Source organism: Chrysochloris asiatica, unplaced genomic scaffold (assembly GCF_000296735.1).
Source record: "Chrysochloris asiatica unplaced genomic scaffold, ChrAsi1.0 scaffold00020, whole genome shotgun sequence".
Lineage (NCBI taxonomy): Eukaryota > Metazoa > Chordata > Mammalia > Afrosoricida > Chrysochloridae > Chrysochloris > Chrysochloris asiatica.
Genome location: NW_006408538.1, coordinates 13,555,584 through 13,569,993, shown reverse-complemented (window position 1 = coordinate 13,569,993; position 14,410 = coordinate 13,555,584). Strand labels below are relative to the sequence as shown.

Below are 14,410 nucleotides of genomic sequence, written 5' to 3'. Positions count from 1 at the left end.
CGAACTGCAAGATTGGTGGTCTAAACCCACCAGTCGCTTCTTGGAAACCCTACACAGGATCGTCATGAGTCAGAACCATTCCACGACACACAACATCGACAGTGCTTCTGGGACTGACTTTGGAAACCCTATACAGGGTCGCTATGGGTCGGAACCAACTCGACGGCACTTCACAACAACAAGAATGCCTAGAATATTTATCTTTATGTGTTTTGTTTAATTTTTGATAACTACCAATTTTCCTAGTTTCCTGGTGCTTTGTACACTGCATGTTCTGGTTATTATTGTAAGTTTTCAGATGTTTCTTCCCATTTTGAGTTCTACACCACCAGCAAATGAAGGTCCTGAAAGCTTTACTTCAACCTTGCCATTAAGGTCAACTCTCCTCTGAGGTCAACCTCTCCTTCCTGCTAGTTTTTCTCAGTCTGGATGCTCTACTAAAACCTGTCCACCATGAGTGACCCTGCTGGAATGTAAATCCTGGTGGCATAGCTTCCAGCATCACAGCAACACACAAGTTGACCCATTAGTTTTGTTTCATGTTGTTGGTTGCAATCCCCACAAAGTAACATCACTTCCTCCCTGAGTTCCTCATTTCCATTCCTCCTCCTTTCTTACCCAGTCTGAACTTTGTCCTTGGGTGAACACTGCCCTTTGTATCTTAAGTAGTTATTCTAAGTTGTGCACACCTCCCTAGTGTTATTGTTTCCCTTAAAACCTGTCTATTGTTTGGCTGAAAATTGAGCCATGGGCCTTATAATAAATATGGTCCCTTTCAGTCGTGGTAGCTGGACACCATCTAGTTCTTCTGGTCTCAGAGCTGTGGTGGCTGATGTGCATGTGGTCCATCAGTCTAGTGGACTAATTGTGGAAAGCCTACTTCTCAATCTTCTAGGCTACCACATCGTCAAGATTCTGCTCAGATGGCCTGTCTCTGTGAAGCTGCTCTGACCCTGAGCTGCTGCCCCTCAGGACAATTTTAATGTTGCAATGTCCACATGGAAATGTCTAAGTACCCCCCTAATCAGGAGCCATACAGGGGCAGCTCTGTTCTTTTCCTCTCGGCAGACTCCAGCTCCTTTTAGAGGTTTGATGAGCAGGGCGTTGCTGGCATGGGAATCTCTGGGGGGCATGCTCAGCTCCTGACCCACGGTGGTGCTCAGTAGACAGTCAGCTCCTTCCTCCCTCAGATGTTGTGATTTCATTCTAAAACATGGAAATGCTGTGCCCCCTGGGAGATAATCTCCCATGACACAAAAGGAAGAGAATGTGCCACGTACCTCCACGCCTGGGTCACCCTTCTCCCCAGCTTCTCCTTTCTCTCCCTGTGGGCACAAAACACCACGGTGTAAATGCCAGCACCTGGGGAAGCCGGGGGACACCAGACCCTCAGATCTGAGAAACACTAGGCTGCATTTGTCATTGTCATTTTGAGTTGATTCCAGCTCATAGAAACCCAATAGGGTTTCCAAGGCTGTAATTTGTTTGGATGTAGACCGACACATCTTTCTCCTATGGAGTGGCTGGTGGTTTTGAACTGCAGCCAAGTGCTTTAACTACCACACCACCATGTCTCCTAAGACTAGGTTAGGGGTCAGCGAGGAACACCCTGAAAGGTCATCAACCCCTAGGAGACAGAACGTGGGAAGAGAGGCTGTTATTCTGCATAGATTCCAGGGTTGACCTGTGAATTATTTCTAATAGTAGAACATAGCATATGGCAATGGGGAATGATGCTTCTTCTGTGATTATGTTAGGATGTATACATATACCCACAGCTCTGTCTTGCTAGAATGGCAAGCATACCTGTTTGGCTGCTAACTGAAAGGTTGGAGGTTTGAGGTATCCCAGAGGTACCTTGGAAGAAAGGTCTGGAGATGTACTTCTGAAAACTCAGCCACTGAGAATACAGTGGAGCACAGTTCTACTCTAACACACACGGGGCTGCTAGGGGTCAGAGTCAACTCAGCCACTGAGAATCCTATAGAACACAGTTCTACTCTAACACACACATGGGGCTGCCAGGGGTCAGCGTCAACTGGATGGCAGCTGGTTTGGGTTTATGGGAGCTAGCGTACTAGAGAGGGTCTTGTACTGGTCTGGAGCAGCAAGCTGCTGTAATGTGACCTGCCTATGAGAAGGGCCATGGGGCAGGGGACAGCAGGTGGCCTATAGGGACTGAGGGACTCAGCCCTACAACAGCAAGGAATGGAATTCTGTCAAAGGTGTGTGAGCTTGCAGGAGGACCCTGGAAAACGTCAGTCTGTTGACACTTTGTCTGCAACCTAGTGACACATCCCAGTGCCTGACCCACAGGAGATGAGAAACCTGAATATTGTTTTAGGTCACTAGTGGGTGGGGATTTGCTAAGTAGCATGGACAAGGAATATGGGCCCAGAGGGCAGAATGAAGACCAAGGCAGGGAAGAGGGGTTACCACAGGGAATGGCTCAACAATGGGATGGACTTGGAGGAGCCGTGAACTCCCTGCTATCTCATTGACTGGGACAGTGGTGGTCACAGAGGCTTAGAGGTTTGGGCTGACTTCTGAGGTTCCAAGATTCTACCCCCTTTGAAGAAGGTTTGTCCTAAAGACTGAGGTCACCAAGTGTAAGTGGAGGAAGCGGACACTCCTGTTTACACTCCGGTGTCCCCCCATGGCTGGTGGGCAGGCAGGCTGGGGTTCCTGCAGCCTCCCAGCAACAGTGCCAGGTACAGCCATCAGACTGGGACTCAGCAAAGGACCCCCAATCACATGCCCTGGCCTGCAGTTCCCTACCCATAATCTTGACACCCAGCCCTCTCGCCTTACTGTGAATCCTGGGAGCCCACTGGGGCCAGGCAATCCTGTCGCTCCGGGTCTCCCTTGGTCACCTGGTTCTCCTTTCTCCCCAGTTGGGCCATCTAGACCCTACAGATGGACAAAGACATCTGTTAGTGATGGGCAGTAATGCAGAACATATGTGAGCAGCTGAAGCATGTACACGTAACTCCCTTCCTCCAGGGTTGTTGCTAGGAGCGTGCCCATTTCACAGATGGGAACAACTGAAGTCCAGAGAAGGCTCCCAAGTCACATCACCAGCCAAACTGGACTGGGCTGAGGCCACTCTGTCGACATGCAACCTCCCTGGGCATACGGCTTCCAAAGGGGCAGTTTTATTTATACCTATGACTTCATCTCCCTCCAACCAACCAAAAGAGTTATCCAGGGAAGATGCTATTATCCCCATTTCAGAGATGTGGGAACAGAGGCTCTACAAGGCTCTTGCTAAAGGTCACATACAGGTGATGACAGAAGAGGACCCAGGTCTCTTGAGTTAGGAAGCTGGCCTTTACACAGTGTGTGGCTGGGGGTAACCTGGGTGAATCTTTGGCTCTCAGTTCCTGCCTCCAGCTTCCCAGTCAGCAGCTGGCCCCATGCAGAGCTGGCAGGCTGGGATGGCACAGGCAAAGGAAGGCGGAGCCAAGGACTCTGGCCCCAGTCCTGCCTACTCACCGGGGCGCCTGCGTGGCCCATCTCCCCTCTCTCTCCCTTCTCTCCTGGACTGCCTGGGAGGCCGTCTTCTCCCTTCATTCCTGGAGGCCCATCCTTTCCCAGAGGTCCTTGTGGACCAGGGGGGCCTATGTCTCCTGGTTTGCCTCGAGGTCCCTTTAGAAAATAGCAGCAACACTTATTAGAAACATTGATGGAAAAAAGAGAAGAGAATACAGGACAATGGGGGCTTCCAAGAGCAGTCAGACTTGGCTCTTTGGCGCGTGGCTGGGCCCAGGTGAAGAGTCAGGGGTCCCTGGGCAACAGCTACACCAATCCCAGTAGGGATCTACCTGGCTTACTGGGGAACCTGTGGTGTGGGGTTCAGCTGGACCCCAGATCCCCTCTTCACTTGTCCTTGGAAACTCCTGCCTGGGTTTGTTCCAGAGCCCCGTTGTCGGAGGCTTGTCAGGGTGTGTCTGGTCTTACCTTTTCCCCATCATGTCCCGGAGGGCCTGGTAGTCCAATCTCCCCCTACATCAGAACAACTGAAGGTCACTCTCAGAGCCCGGAATAAAAACAATGATGGATGTTGACAAGACACTTCCTACGAACTGGGCTTCCTTCTCATCATCTGTCCACTCAGTGCCCATTTAATTCGCATTGCACTTCGTGAGGTAAGCGCTTTAATTGTCTCCCTGTCAAAGAATTAAGTAACCTGCCCGGCCCGTAGAACAGCTGGGTCGGGATTTGAGCCCAGCTCTGTCTGTAACTACAGCCACCCATTGTCTCTGGGTAGCTGCCTCCAAGACCCTTGGGCACTGGCTCAATCAGGAAAGGGGGCATATTCTTGCTTCTCTGTCTCCCCACAAACCCAGCCCTGGCCACCCCTTAATCTTCCCATCAACTAAAGGCCTTTCCTTAAATTGGGGCAGAGCTCAAGCAGGTGGTGACCTTTGAGCTGGTCTTGAAAACTACGAAGGGCGATGAAAGGTAGGGAAGAGGGGAAGGGACTTGTAGGGTGGGGAGCCCATTGAGTACTGCACTGGATAACCACCCAACCCAAACCATTGTTATCAAATCAATTCTGACTCACAGCCACCCTATCAGATGGAGAACAATGGCACCACTTGGTTTCCAAAGCTATGAATCTTTAGGGAAGCCAACTGTCACAGAGCTTTCATTAAGCAGTGGAGTGTTTAACCTCTGCATCCCCAGGGCTCCTTGAGCACAGGGTAAAACCCCAACCAAATCCAGGGCCATCTAGTCAATTCCAACTCACGCAGACCCTATACTGGGATCCAGAATCAGGCAGCCTCATCTTTCTCTCAAGAAGTGGCAGGTTGGCTTGAACCACCAACCTTGCAGGTAGCAGCCCAATATCTAACCCACAAGATACATGGTCTTTGTGGGGAGGGGGAAAGCATAGGGGCTTGTGAAGGTGGGGGATATAAAAGGGAGGTGAAGATGAGAAAGGGGGAAGGGAGAGATTGGGGAGGGACTCAAAACCACATACCCAGAGACTTGGGGTTGCATCTGAGGGTCTGGTTTGGGGAGGAACAAGTCTAGATTCAGGTTTCACCACATCAGAGGGTCTGTGATTTACAGTAACCCAAGAAAGACATGCTTGATGGGAGGGCTGAGGACTCGGAGGGAAGATGGGGACTGTGATGTAGGAGGACAGGGCCACTGGGAAGAATGACAGGCAAGAACTCTGTGGTAAGGAGTCGGAGTCTGGGGGTACAGGATAGGCTGCCCAGGTCACTGTGCTCAGTGGTGGTGGTAGCTCCACAGGGTCTTCACGTAACCTCACTCCTTCATGAAGACCACCTTACCTTCTGGCCTGGAACCCCCGGAGCACCAGGTGGGCCAATTTGTCCTGGAAGACCAGGTGGGCCCTAAGGAAGCAAAGAAAACCACATGAGGAGCTTTCTGACCCAGGGTAGGTGGCCTGTACCAGAGAGGCGAGTGTGGAGACTGGCTCCTAAAGAACAAAAGTATTTAAACTTTCGTCAGTGCCAGAACCATTTTTTTGACAAAGACAATAACAAGGGGGACCCAAAAAATGTAAAACAGAAAGCTTGGAGTTTGGGTTAAAGTTGGAGGCGGGGATCCTTGAACCCAACAGCTACTCCCTCCCTTTCCTACCAGGGCACCCCTGGGAGACTCCTTGGGCTCCAGGAACACCAATCAGCCCTTCTTTAAGGCCTTAAAAAGATCTTCAGAAAACCCATATGTCCATTGTTGTTGAGAGCCGCCGAGTTGGTTTTGACCAATAGTGATCCTGTGTAGAGTTACTGAGGAGCGGCTGGTGAGTTTGAACCTCTAACCTTGCTGTTCAAATGGCCCTATGGTCGAGTGCTTATCCTATAGAGCCAAACCAAGACTCCCATTAACAGGTGACTATATGACACAACCATGTAATGGAACACCACTCAGCTCTTTAAAAAGGATTAAATTCTGGTAGATGCAATGGTATGGAGACATTTCAAACACCTAAGCCTTTGAACAACACAGTCAGGAAAGTCTATGTACTGCGCAAGTCCATCCACAAGTGACTAGACAAGACAAATCTCTTCTACAGTGAAGGGAAGCAGAGCCGTGGTTGTCTGAGGTGAAGGAACTTTCTGGAGAGATTGTGTGGTGATGGTGGCTGTGGTTGTTCAGTGTCGTCAAGTCAGTTCTGTCTCATAGTGTCTCTGTATAGGGTTTCCAAGGAGGGCTGGTGGGTTTGAACCACCAAACTTGTGGTTAGCAGTCCAGTGTTGATCCTACAGTGCCACACCAGGACTCCAGTGTGGTGGTTACATAGGTGTATATATTTGTCTGACTCACTGAACTGTACCCTAAAAACAGGCACATTTTGTTGCATGTAATTGATATCTCAAATCTGATTTTAAGAGAAAACAAATAATTTCCAGGAAATCTCTGTTTCCAAAAGCTATTTCAAGCAACATATTTTAACAGACCATGGCTGAAAGCAGAGAATTATCAGAAGTATGTTTACCTGTGCTTTATTAACTACGCAGAGGCTTTCGATTATGTGGATCATGACAAGCTATGGACAACATTGTGAAGTATGAGTATTATGGAACACTTAATTGTGCTCATTAGGAATCTGTACATGGACCAAGAGGCAGTTGTTTGAATAGAACATGGGGACACTGAATAGTTTAAAATTAAGAAAGGGGTGCGGCAGGGTTGTATTCTTTCACCATACTTATTCAACCTGTATGCTGAGCAAATAATCTGAGAAGCTGGGTTCTATGAAGAAAAACGTGGCATCAGGATTGGAGGAAGACTCATTAACAACCTGCGATATGCAGATGATACAGCCTTGCTTGCTGAAAGTGAAGAGGACTTAAAACATTTACTGATGAAGATCAAAGAGCACAACCTTCGATATGGATTACATCTCAATGTAAAGAAAACAAAAATCCTCACCACTGGACCAATAAAAAACATTCTTATCAACGGAGAAAAGATTGAAGTGGTCAAGGACTTCATTCTTCTTGGATCAACTATCAACACTTATGGAAGCAGCAGTCAAGAAATCAATCGATTTATTGCATTAGGCAAATCTGCTGTACAAGACCTTTTTAAAGTGTTGAAGAGCAAAGATGTCAGCTTGAAGACTAAGGTGAGCCTGAACCAAGCCATGGTATTTTCAATAATCTCATATGCATGCAAAAGCTGTATAGTAAATAAGGAAGACTATAGAAGAATTGATGCATTTGAGTTATGGTGTTGGAGGAGAATATTGAAAGTACCATGGCTGTCAAAAGAACCAACAGACACTATGTACAACATAACAAAACCCTGCTCGCCATCCTCACAATTGTTGCTATGTTTGAGCCCATTGTCACTGTGTTAATTCATTTGGTTGGGGGTCTTCCTGTTTTTACTGACCCTCCACTTTACCAAGCATGATATCCTTCTCCAGGGACTGGTCCCTTCTGACAACATGCCTGAAGCATGAGAGGCGAAGTCTTGTCATCCTGGCTTATAAGGAGCATTCTGGCTGCATTCTTCTAGGACAGGTTTGTCCATGGTACTGTTAACATTCTTCTCCCATAACTCAAATGTATCAATTCTTCTCAGTCTTTCTTATTCATTGTCCAACTTTCACATGCATATGAGGTGACTGAAAATGCCAGGGCTTAGGTCAGATGCACCTTAGTCCTTAAACTGACATCTTTGCTCTTGAACACTTTAAAAAGGTCTTGTGCAGCAGATCTGCCTAATGCAGGAAATCATTTGATTTCTTGACTGCTACTTCCATGAGTGTTGATTGTGGATCCAAGTAAAATGAAGTCTTTGACAACTTCAGTCTTTTCTCTGTTTATTATACGTCAGCAGTTCGAAAGTACCAGCTGTTCCGCGGGAGAAAGATGAGGCTTTCTGCTCCCGTAAAGATTTACAGCTTCGGAAACCCTGTACATGGTCGCTATGACTCCATGGCACATAATAACAATAACAACATTATTTATTTATTGATCCAATTTAAGGATTTAAAATTCCTTTGTTATTTTTAATTTCTAAAAGTTTACATAGCAAATGCAATCCATACTGAAGGTTGTAGTTTTTGATCTTCATCAGTAAACATTTTAAGTCCTCTTCCAGCAAACCGGGTTGCATCAGCTGCATATCACAGGTTGTTACGTTCTTCATGTAATCTAGTTTCTCATATTATTTGTTTAGCATATAACTTGAATAAGTTTGGTGAAAGAATACAACCCTGGCTCACACCTTTCCTGATTTTAAACCATTCAGTAACCCGTTGCTCTGGTTAAACAACTGCTTCTGAGACTAAATATAGCTTCCTCATGAGCACAGTTAAGTGTTCTAGAATACTCATTCTTTGCAATGTTATCCTTTATTTGTTATTACCCACACAGCTGTATGCCTTTGTGTAGTCAATAAAGCACACATAAACATCTTTCTGGTATCCTCTGCTTTCAGACAAGCTCCATCTGGTGTTAGCAATGATATCCCTTGTTCCACGTCCTCTTCTGAATTTGGCTTGAATTTATGGCAGCTCCCTGTTGATGTACTGTTTAAAACATTTTTGAATTATTTTCAGCAGAATTTTTACTTGCATGTTATACCAGTGATATTGTTTAATGATCTGTATTCTTTTGGGTCACTTTTCTTTGGAATGGGCACAAATATGGATCTCTCCCAATTGATTGGCCAGGTAGCTGTTTTCCAAATGTCTTGGCATTAATCAGTGAGTGCCTCTAGTTCTGCATCAGTTTATTGAAATATTTCAATTTATATTCTATCAATTCATAGACATTGGGTTTTGTTTTTTATTTTTATTTTTTAACTAATGCCTTGAGTGCTGCTTGGACTTCTTCCATCAGTACCATTGGTTCTTAATCATGTTACTTCTTGAAACGGTTGAAACTGACCATTTCTTTTTGGTACAGTGACTGTGTATTCCTTTCATCTTCTTTTGAAGTTTTGTGCATCATTCAATATTTTGCCTAAGGAGTCCTTGAATGTTGCAGGCTTGAATTTTTCCTTTAGTTCTTTCAGCTTGAGAAATGCTGAGCGTGTTCTTCCCTTTTGGTTTTCTCACTCCAGGGTGTGTCTTTTGTCTTCCTGAGTGGCCCTTTGAAAGTTTTGGTTCAGCTCTTCACTTCCTCATTTCTATCATTCCCTTTTGCTTCTTCACTATGCTTAAAAGCAAGCTTCTGATTCTCTTCTGACATCCTTTTTTAAAAATTGTAAATTGAGTGAAAGTTTACATGGTAAATCATTAGTTTTACATTCAACAAATCATATTTTGTTTCATTGCAATGATTACAACCTCCTCCATGTACTATCGTTTACCAGTATTTACCTATTCCCCCTTTTCTTTTTCTAAAAGTTTTATCGTGAATTGAGTGATAGTTTACATGGGACAACACTGGGTTTACACCCATCGTTTCATTGCAATGATTACAATCTCCACAGTGCATCATCATTCAATAGTATTTGCTTCTATTCCCTGTTTCTTTTTGGATGTACACAATAACACTCAGGAATATATAATCATTTAAACAACCAAAGGACACATTCTGCGCACCTGCCTCCTGGTCACCAGCACCTGGCTGCCAGCACACAGCCTTTCTCTTTCCATGAGTCTAGAGTACTCAGCTACTCGCTCTCTCGATGCCATCATTTTTGGTGTTGCTGCTTCTCTGGATAGGGTCCCACATTCTGCTTGTGCTCTTCTCCCTTGCTGACATCCATTTTTGTCTTTTCTTTCTTTCCTGTCTTTTTAATGATCTTTTGCCTTCTTCCTGTTTTTGAAATCATCCCACAACTCTTCTGGTCTTTGGTCATTTATGTCTAATACATTTATGTCTAATACATCAATTCTGTTTTGATATGATCTCTCAATTCAGGTGAAATATATTCAAGGTTATATATTGGCTCTCATAGACTTGGATTAATTTTCCTTAGCTGCAGCCTGAATTTGCATATGAGAAATTGATGGTTTGTTCCACAGTCTGCCTCTGGTCTTGTTTTGGCTGATGATACGGAGCTTTTCCACTCTCTCTTCCCATAGATACAGTCAATTTGATTTCTGTGTATCAAGTCAGGTCCATGGGTTTAGTTGCCTTTTATGTTGTTGAGAAAAGAAATTTGCAATGAATACATTGGTCTTGCAAAATCCAGTATCATTTCTATCACCATGGCCATATTTTTCAACTACTGATCCAATTTTAGCATACCAACCCCCAGTAATTATTAATACATTTTGATTGCACACTTGGTCAATTTCAGATTGAAGAAGCTGGTAGAATTCTTCAGTTTCATCCTTACCAGCATTAGTGACTGGTGGGTAAATTTGAATAATAGTGGTACTAACTTGTATGTGTATGGTATTACCCTATCATGGACAGTGTTGTACTTCAAGACAGATCTTGATAAGCTCTTTTTGATGAAGTCTGTGATGCCATTTCTCTTAAATTTGACATTCCCTGTGTAGTAATCCATGTGATTGTCAGATTCAAAAAGACCAATACCAGTTCATTTTAGCTCACTAATACTAATGTATTGCTTCTTTATGTGCTCCATTTCATTCTTGATAACTTCAAGTATTCCTAGCTTCATAATGTGTACATTCCATGCTCCAATTATTAATGGATGTTTGCAGCTGTTTCTCCTCATTTAGAGTTGTGCCCCATCAGCAAATAGAAGTCCTGAAAGCTTTGATCCATTCATGTCATTATGGTCAACTCTATTTTGAGGACGCAGCTCTTCCACAGTCATATTTTGAGTGCTTTCCAACTGAAGGGTTCACCTTCCGGCACTATATCTAACAATAATCCGTTGCTATGTGTAAGGTGTTCAGGGGCTAAACCTTCAGAAGTGGTTCACCTCTCCTTCTTCCTAGTCTGTCTTCATCTGGATGCTCTGCTGAAACTGCCCACTACGGGTGACCCTGCTGGTATTTCAAATACCTGTGGCATAGCTTCCAGCATCACAGAAACACACAAGCCACCACAGTAGGACAGACTGACAGACGAGCGGTGGATGGTTATTTGATTTATTGTTTAGAGTTGTAATTAAGACCCAGCATTTCCACTGTCATTACAATGAGCCCATAATAGAGAATAGCTGTGGCTCTGTGCCTGGGTAGCTTCAGAGATCTACCCATAAGTCCTGGCTTACCAACCCAGACTCAGAAGCCCCCTGCCTGCTTGCTAAAGGGGAGAACTCAAGTTCTTACTGCTAGGCTGACTTCCCCCAAGCCCTTCCAGCCCAGTGCCCTAGAAAAGTGAGCAATCAGGAAGACTTACCATCAAGGCCAGAGTTCTGATCTCCTGAAAAACCAACACCACACTGTCAGTTGAAGAGCAAAGCAAGAGCCATCTGGAAGGTCACCTCTGCCAGGTCAAGGGTACATTGGGATCATGCCCCTTCCAGGTGGACCTCCATGGCTCCCAGGACCACACCACTCCCACCAACCTTTCACCTCCAGTGCACTCACTGGACACAGGACTCTCCCCATCTTACCAGCTAACCACTGCCCTGAAGGCTGTTCTAGAATGAACTCAGATATGCACCCGAATGGTCTAGCAGCATTTCCTTCCTTCACAAAAAGGAGGGAAGGAAGCAAGTTCTCTTATTCTTTCTCACTGCCTACTGGGGACCATTTCATGGCATCCCCTTCTCCCAGAACTCAGAATTCAAGGTTTTGATGTACCTCTCAACTTCAAATAAATGCAAAGTAGTAAACTATAGATCACTCAAAAAATAAAATAAATTAGAGGGAAGATTTCTGGTTTTAAAAATGAATTACACACCTGGAGAGATTTATTTGAAGCAATGATTTTTAACTTGGGGTGACCTTTTCTCTCCCAGAAAAATTTGGAAATGTCTCGAGACATTTTTCTGGTTGTACGAACTTGGAAGGGGTAGTGCTACTAGCATGTTATGAGTAGAGACCAGAGATGCTGCTAAATCTTGTACAATGCTCAGAAGTAAATAGGATTGCCCAGCATCCAACAACAGTGCTCAGGTTGAGAAAGCTTGCTTTGAAGGACTGCTAGCTTATGAATTTAAAATGTAATTAAGCTAACAAAAGAAGGCATCTCAGGAAGGCAGATTCTACGTTGAGTATGTACTGAAGAAACAGAGCCCCAGAACTCTGAGTGGGCCAGCATCCCTGTAGGTTATTAGATGTGAATGTTCTCATTATGGCTTTCTGGTACAAAGCCGGGTGGATGCCAAATGATGGGAGCATTTGTCTGAGACTGCACAGTGGGAGATCAAAGCAAAGGGACCTCTCTCTCCTGGGAGTTCTGCCCAGTGAACTGGCCTCAGGGACATGGATCAGGCCATGTTAAAGAGCATCCTGTCACATCCTTGGTCCAGAGCCTTGAGGTCCAGAAGGGCTTACGGATTTCTAGCCTCTGAGACGGAGCCCACGTACCTGGAGAGCTTCATTGATGTTTCCATTGTAATCCACCATCTCCCCTTTGCCTGGTTCTCCCTTGAAGCCCTACAAGACAAATGAGGTTACCAAGGCCTGGTCCAAGAGCCACCTGGGGGCAACTACTGCCTGTGTTCTACCAAAGGGGGACCGAATCACCACTGGCTACACCTGGCTGCACAGGGGGCTCTTGAGTAGCTAGAGGAGAACTGCAAAAGGGTCCTAAAGACTCTCAGTGGATGCCCAGGGATTCCAGAACAAACAGGGAAGACTCCCTTTGAGAATCGGGCTGGGCAGGCCTGAAGAAAACTTAGTCCAATCATGCCTGGGGTCAGAATGCTCTTCCCTTGCCTCCACTTGCAGACCCAGGACCAAGCCACTTCCCACTGGGACTTCAGGTGAGAAAGGCACATACCTTGGGGCCAGCTGGTCCCTGTTCTCCAGCTGCTCCAGGCTCCCCCTGTTGCATGACAAAATTGGAGAGAAATGGAGACAGAACTGGGTCACACACTGATGGCCTTGGATAGGCCACACACATCAGGGACTGGGGAGGGGTTGGGAGGCCATCTGCACTCAGACCATGCTGCCATGGCAGGGTAGCACGGATGGCTCAGCCTCCTTCAGGAAGCAGCCCCCGAACACTGGCCCACTCCCCTCTTCTTCTGAGCTCCCTGGGTAAGTCGGCCTTTCCCATGTGACACTTGTGTTCTTTGCTAGTGACGCTGCTAGGATTGTCATTCTTGGCAGCAGAAACTAGATCCTTTGCTCGTCTTTCTTTTATTTCTATCCTGCTCATATGGCAAGGACTCAACAAGTGTGTGCCAATGGCCTAGGGGGTTGGTAACAGCCATGAGGTAACAGCCATGACGACCTCCTGCTGTTTCTTCAGAGTCCCCTCTGCTTGTGAAAGACCCAGCTTGCAGGGTATTAGGGACCACAGGGGCACACGACTGGGGGTCGGGTGGTGAGTCTGTTCCTGTTAAACATATGACAGAACTTTCTGGAAGAAATGAAAACAGTGGTGCAGATGACAAACACCAACCCACAGTTCCAGGTGCTCTGGGAAAATGTGTAAGTAGAAAGCAATTAAAAAAAAAAAATCAAGATAGAAAGTAAACATCAGGGAAAATTAACTCTTTGGTACAACTCAGCTCATGATGACCTGTCAGGGGTCAGCTGTGGTCACGTCCAAGTAACCTGTCTGTGTGTTTCTCCTGCAGGGGCTTTAGTTATCTAATGTCTCTGAGGGCTCTGTCTGGACCCTCAGAGGAGAGAAGCATGAGAGAGATGAGCCCAGCTGCCATGGGGCTCAGGAAGATAGCTGAAGCAGGGGCTTTAGTTTACTTCCTGTGTCAAGGGTCCTACCCAAGACAAAGCCAGCCAGCAAACAGGGTGACTAGGAATGGAGGGGCTAGTGGGAGCCGTCCATGATCTAGATCAGCCTTGTGCCTGATGTCTGGCCATAGGAGTATACCCAATGGGTTCTCTTTCTCATTAGGACCTTGAACCCTCAAGCTGACCGTCATCCTGCAGTTCCCGAGATTTTGGGACCTGTGTACCTTGTCTCCTCGCCTTCCTGGGGGACCATCCATACCAGCTTCTCCCTGGGGAAGAGGAGAAGGATAGAGTGAGGTTATATAGTTTGGGAAGCTGCTTAAGGAGGCAAAAGGCAGCCTTGCTGCTAAAATCCTAGGTTCTTAATGTCTTGAAGTCTCTTGCCCTGCTGACTTCTAACTCACAGCAACCCACCTACTGGACACCTAGACTCTTGGCCTAGAAGGTCATAAAAAGTGAGGCATCCAGTGGAATGTCTCTTTATTACGTGACTAACCAAGGGGCTGGAGTTTTAGTCTGTGTTACAGGTCAAAAGCTCTCCAGTATAGATTCCAGCCTGACTAATTCGACCCTATAGCGAGCGGACAGCCACTTCTCCATCTTTGGAGCGAGCGTGCTTGAGGGAGCCAGCATTCACCGAAGACCCACCTGAAAGAGGGATGTCATCTGCAT

General features: G+C 46.0%; 1 protein-coding gene across 1 annotated transcript in view; it reads right to left on the bottom strand.

The window, feature by feature from the left end:
• Positions 1-14,410, bottom strand: part of COL13A1 (collagen, type XIII, alpha 1) — a 198,700-nt gene that overhangs the window by 41,985 nt on the left and 142,305 nt on the right. Inside the window, exons 23-30 of the mRNA XM_006837462.1 lie at positions 13,963-14,007; positions 12,819-12,863; positions 12,404-12,472; positions 11,268-11,291; positions 5,307-5,369; positions 3,961-4,005; positions 3,496-3,648; positions 1,281-1,325 (exon numbers count right to left, since the gene is read on the bottom strand). Of these exons, the coding sequence (XP_006837525.1) occupies positions 1,281-1,325; positions 3,496-3,648; positions 3,961-4,005; positions 5,307-5,369; positions 11,268-11,291; positions 12,404-12,472; positions 12,819-12,863; positions 13,963-14,007 (489 nt within the window). The remainder of the gene's footprint in view (positions 1-1,280; positions 1,326-3,495; positions 3,649-3,960; positions 4,006-5,306; positions 5,370-11,267; positions 11,292-12,403; positions 12,473-12,818; positions 12,864-13,962; positions 14,008-14,410) is intronic.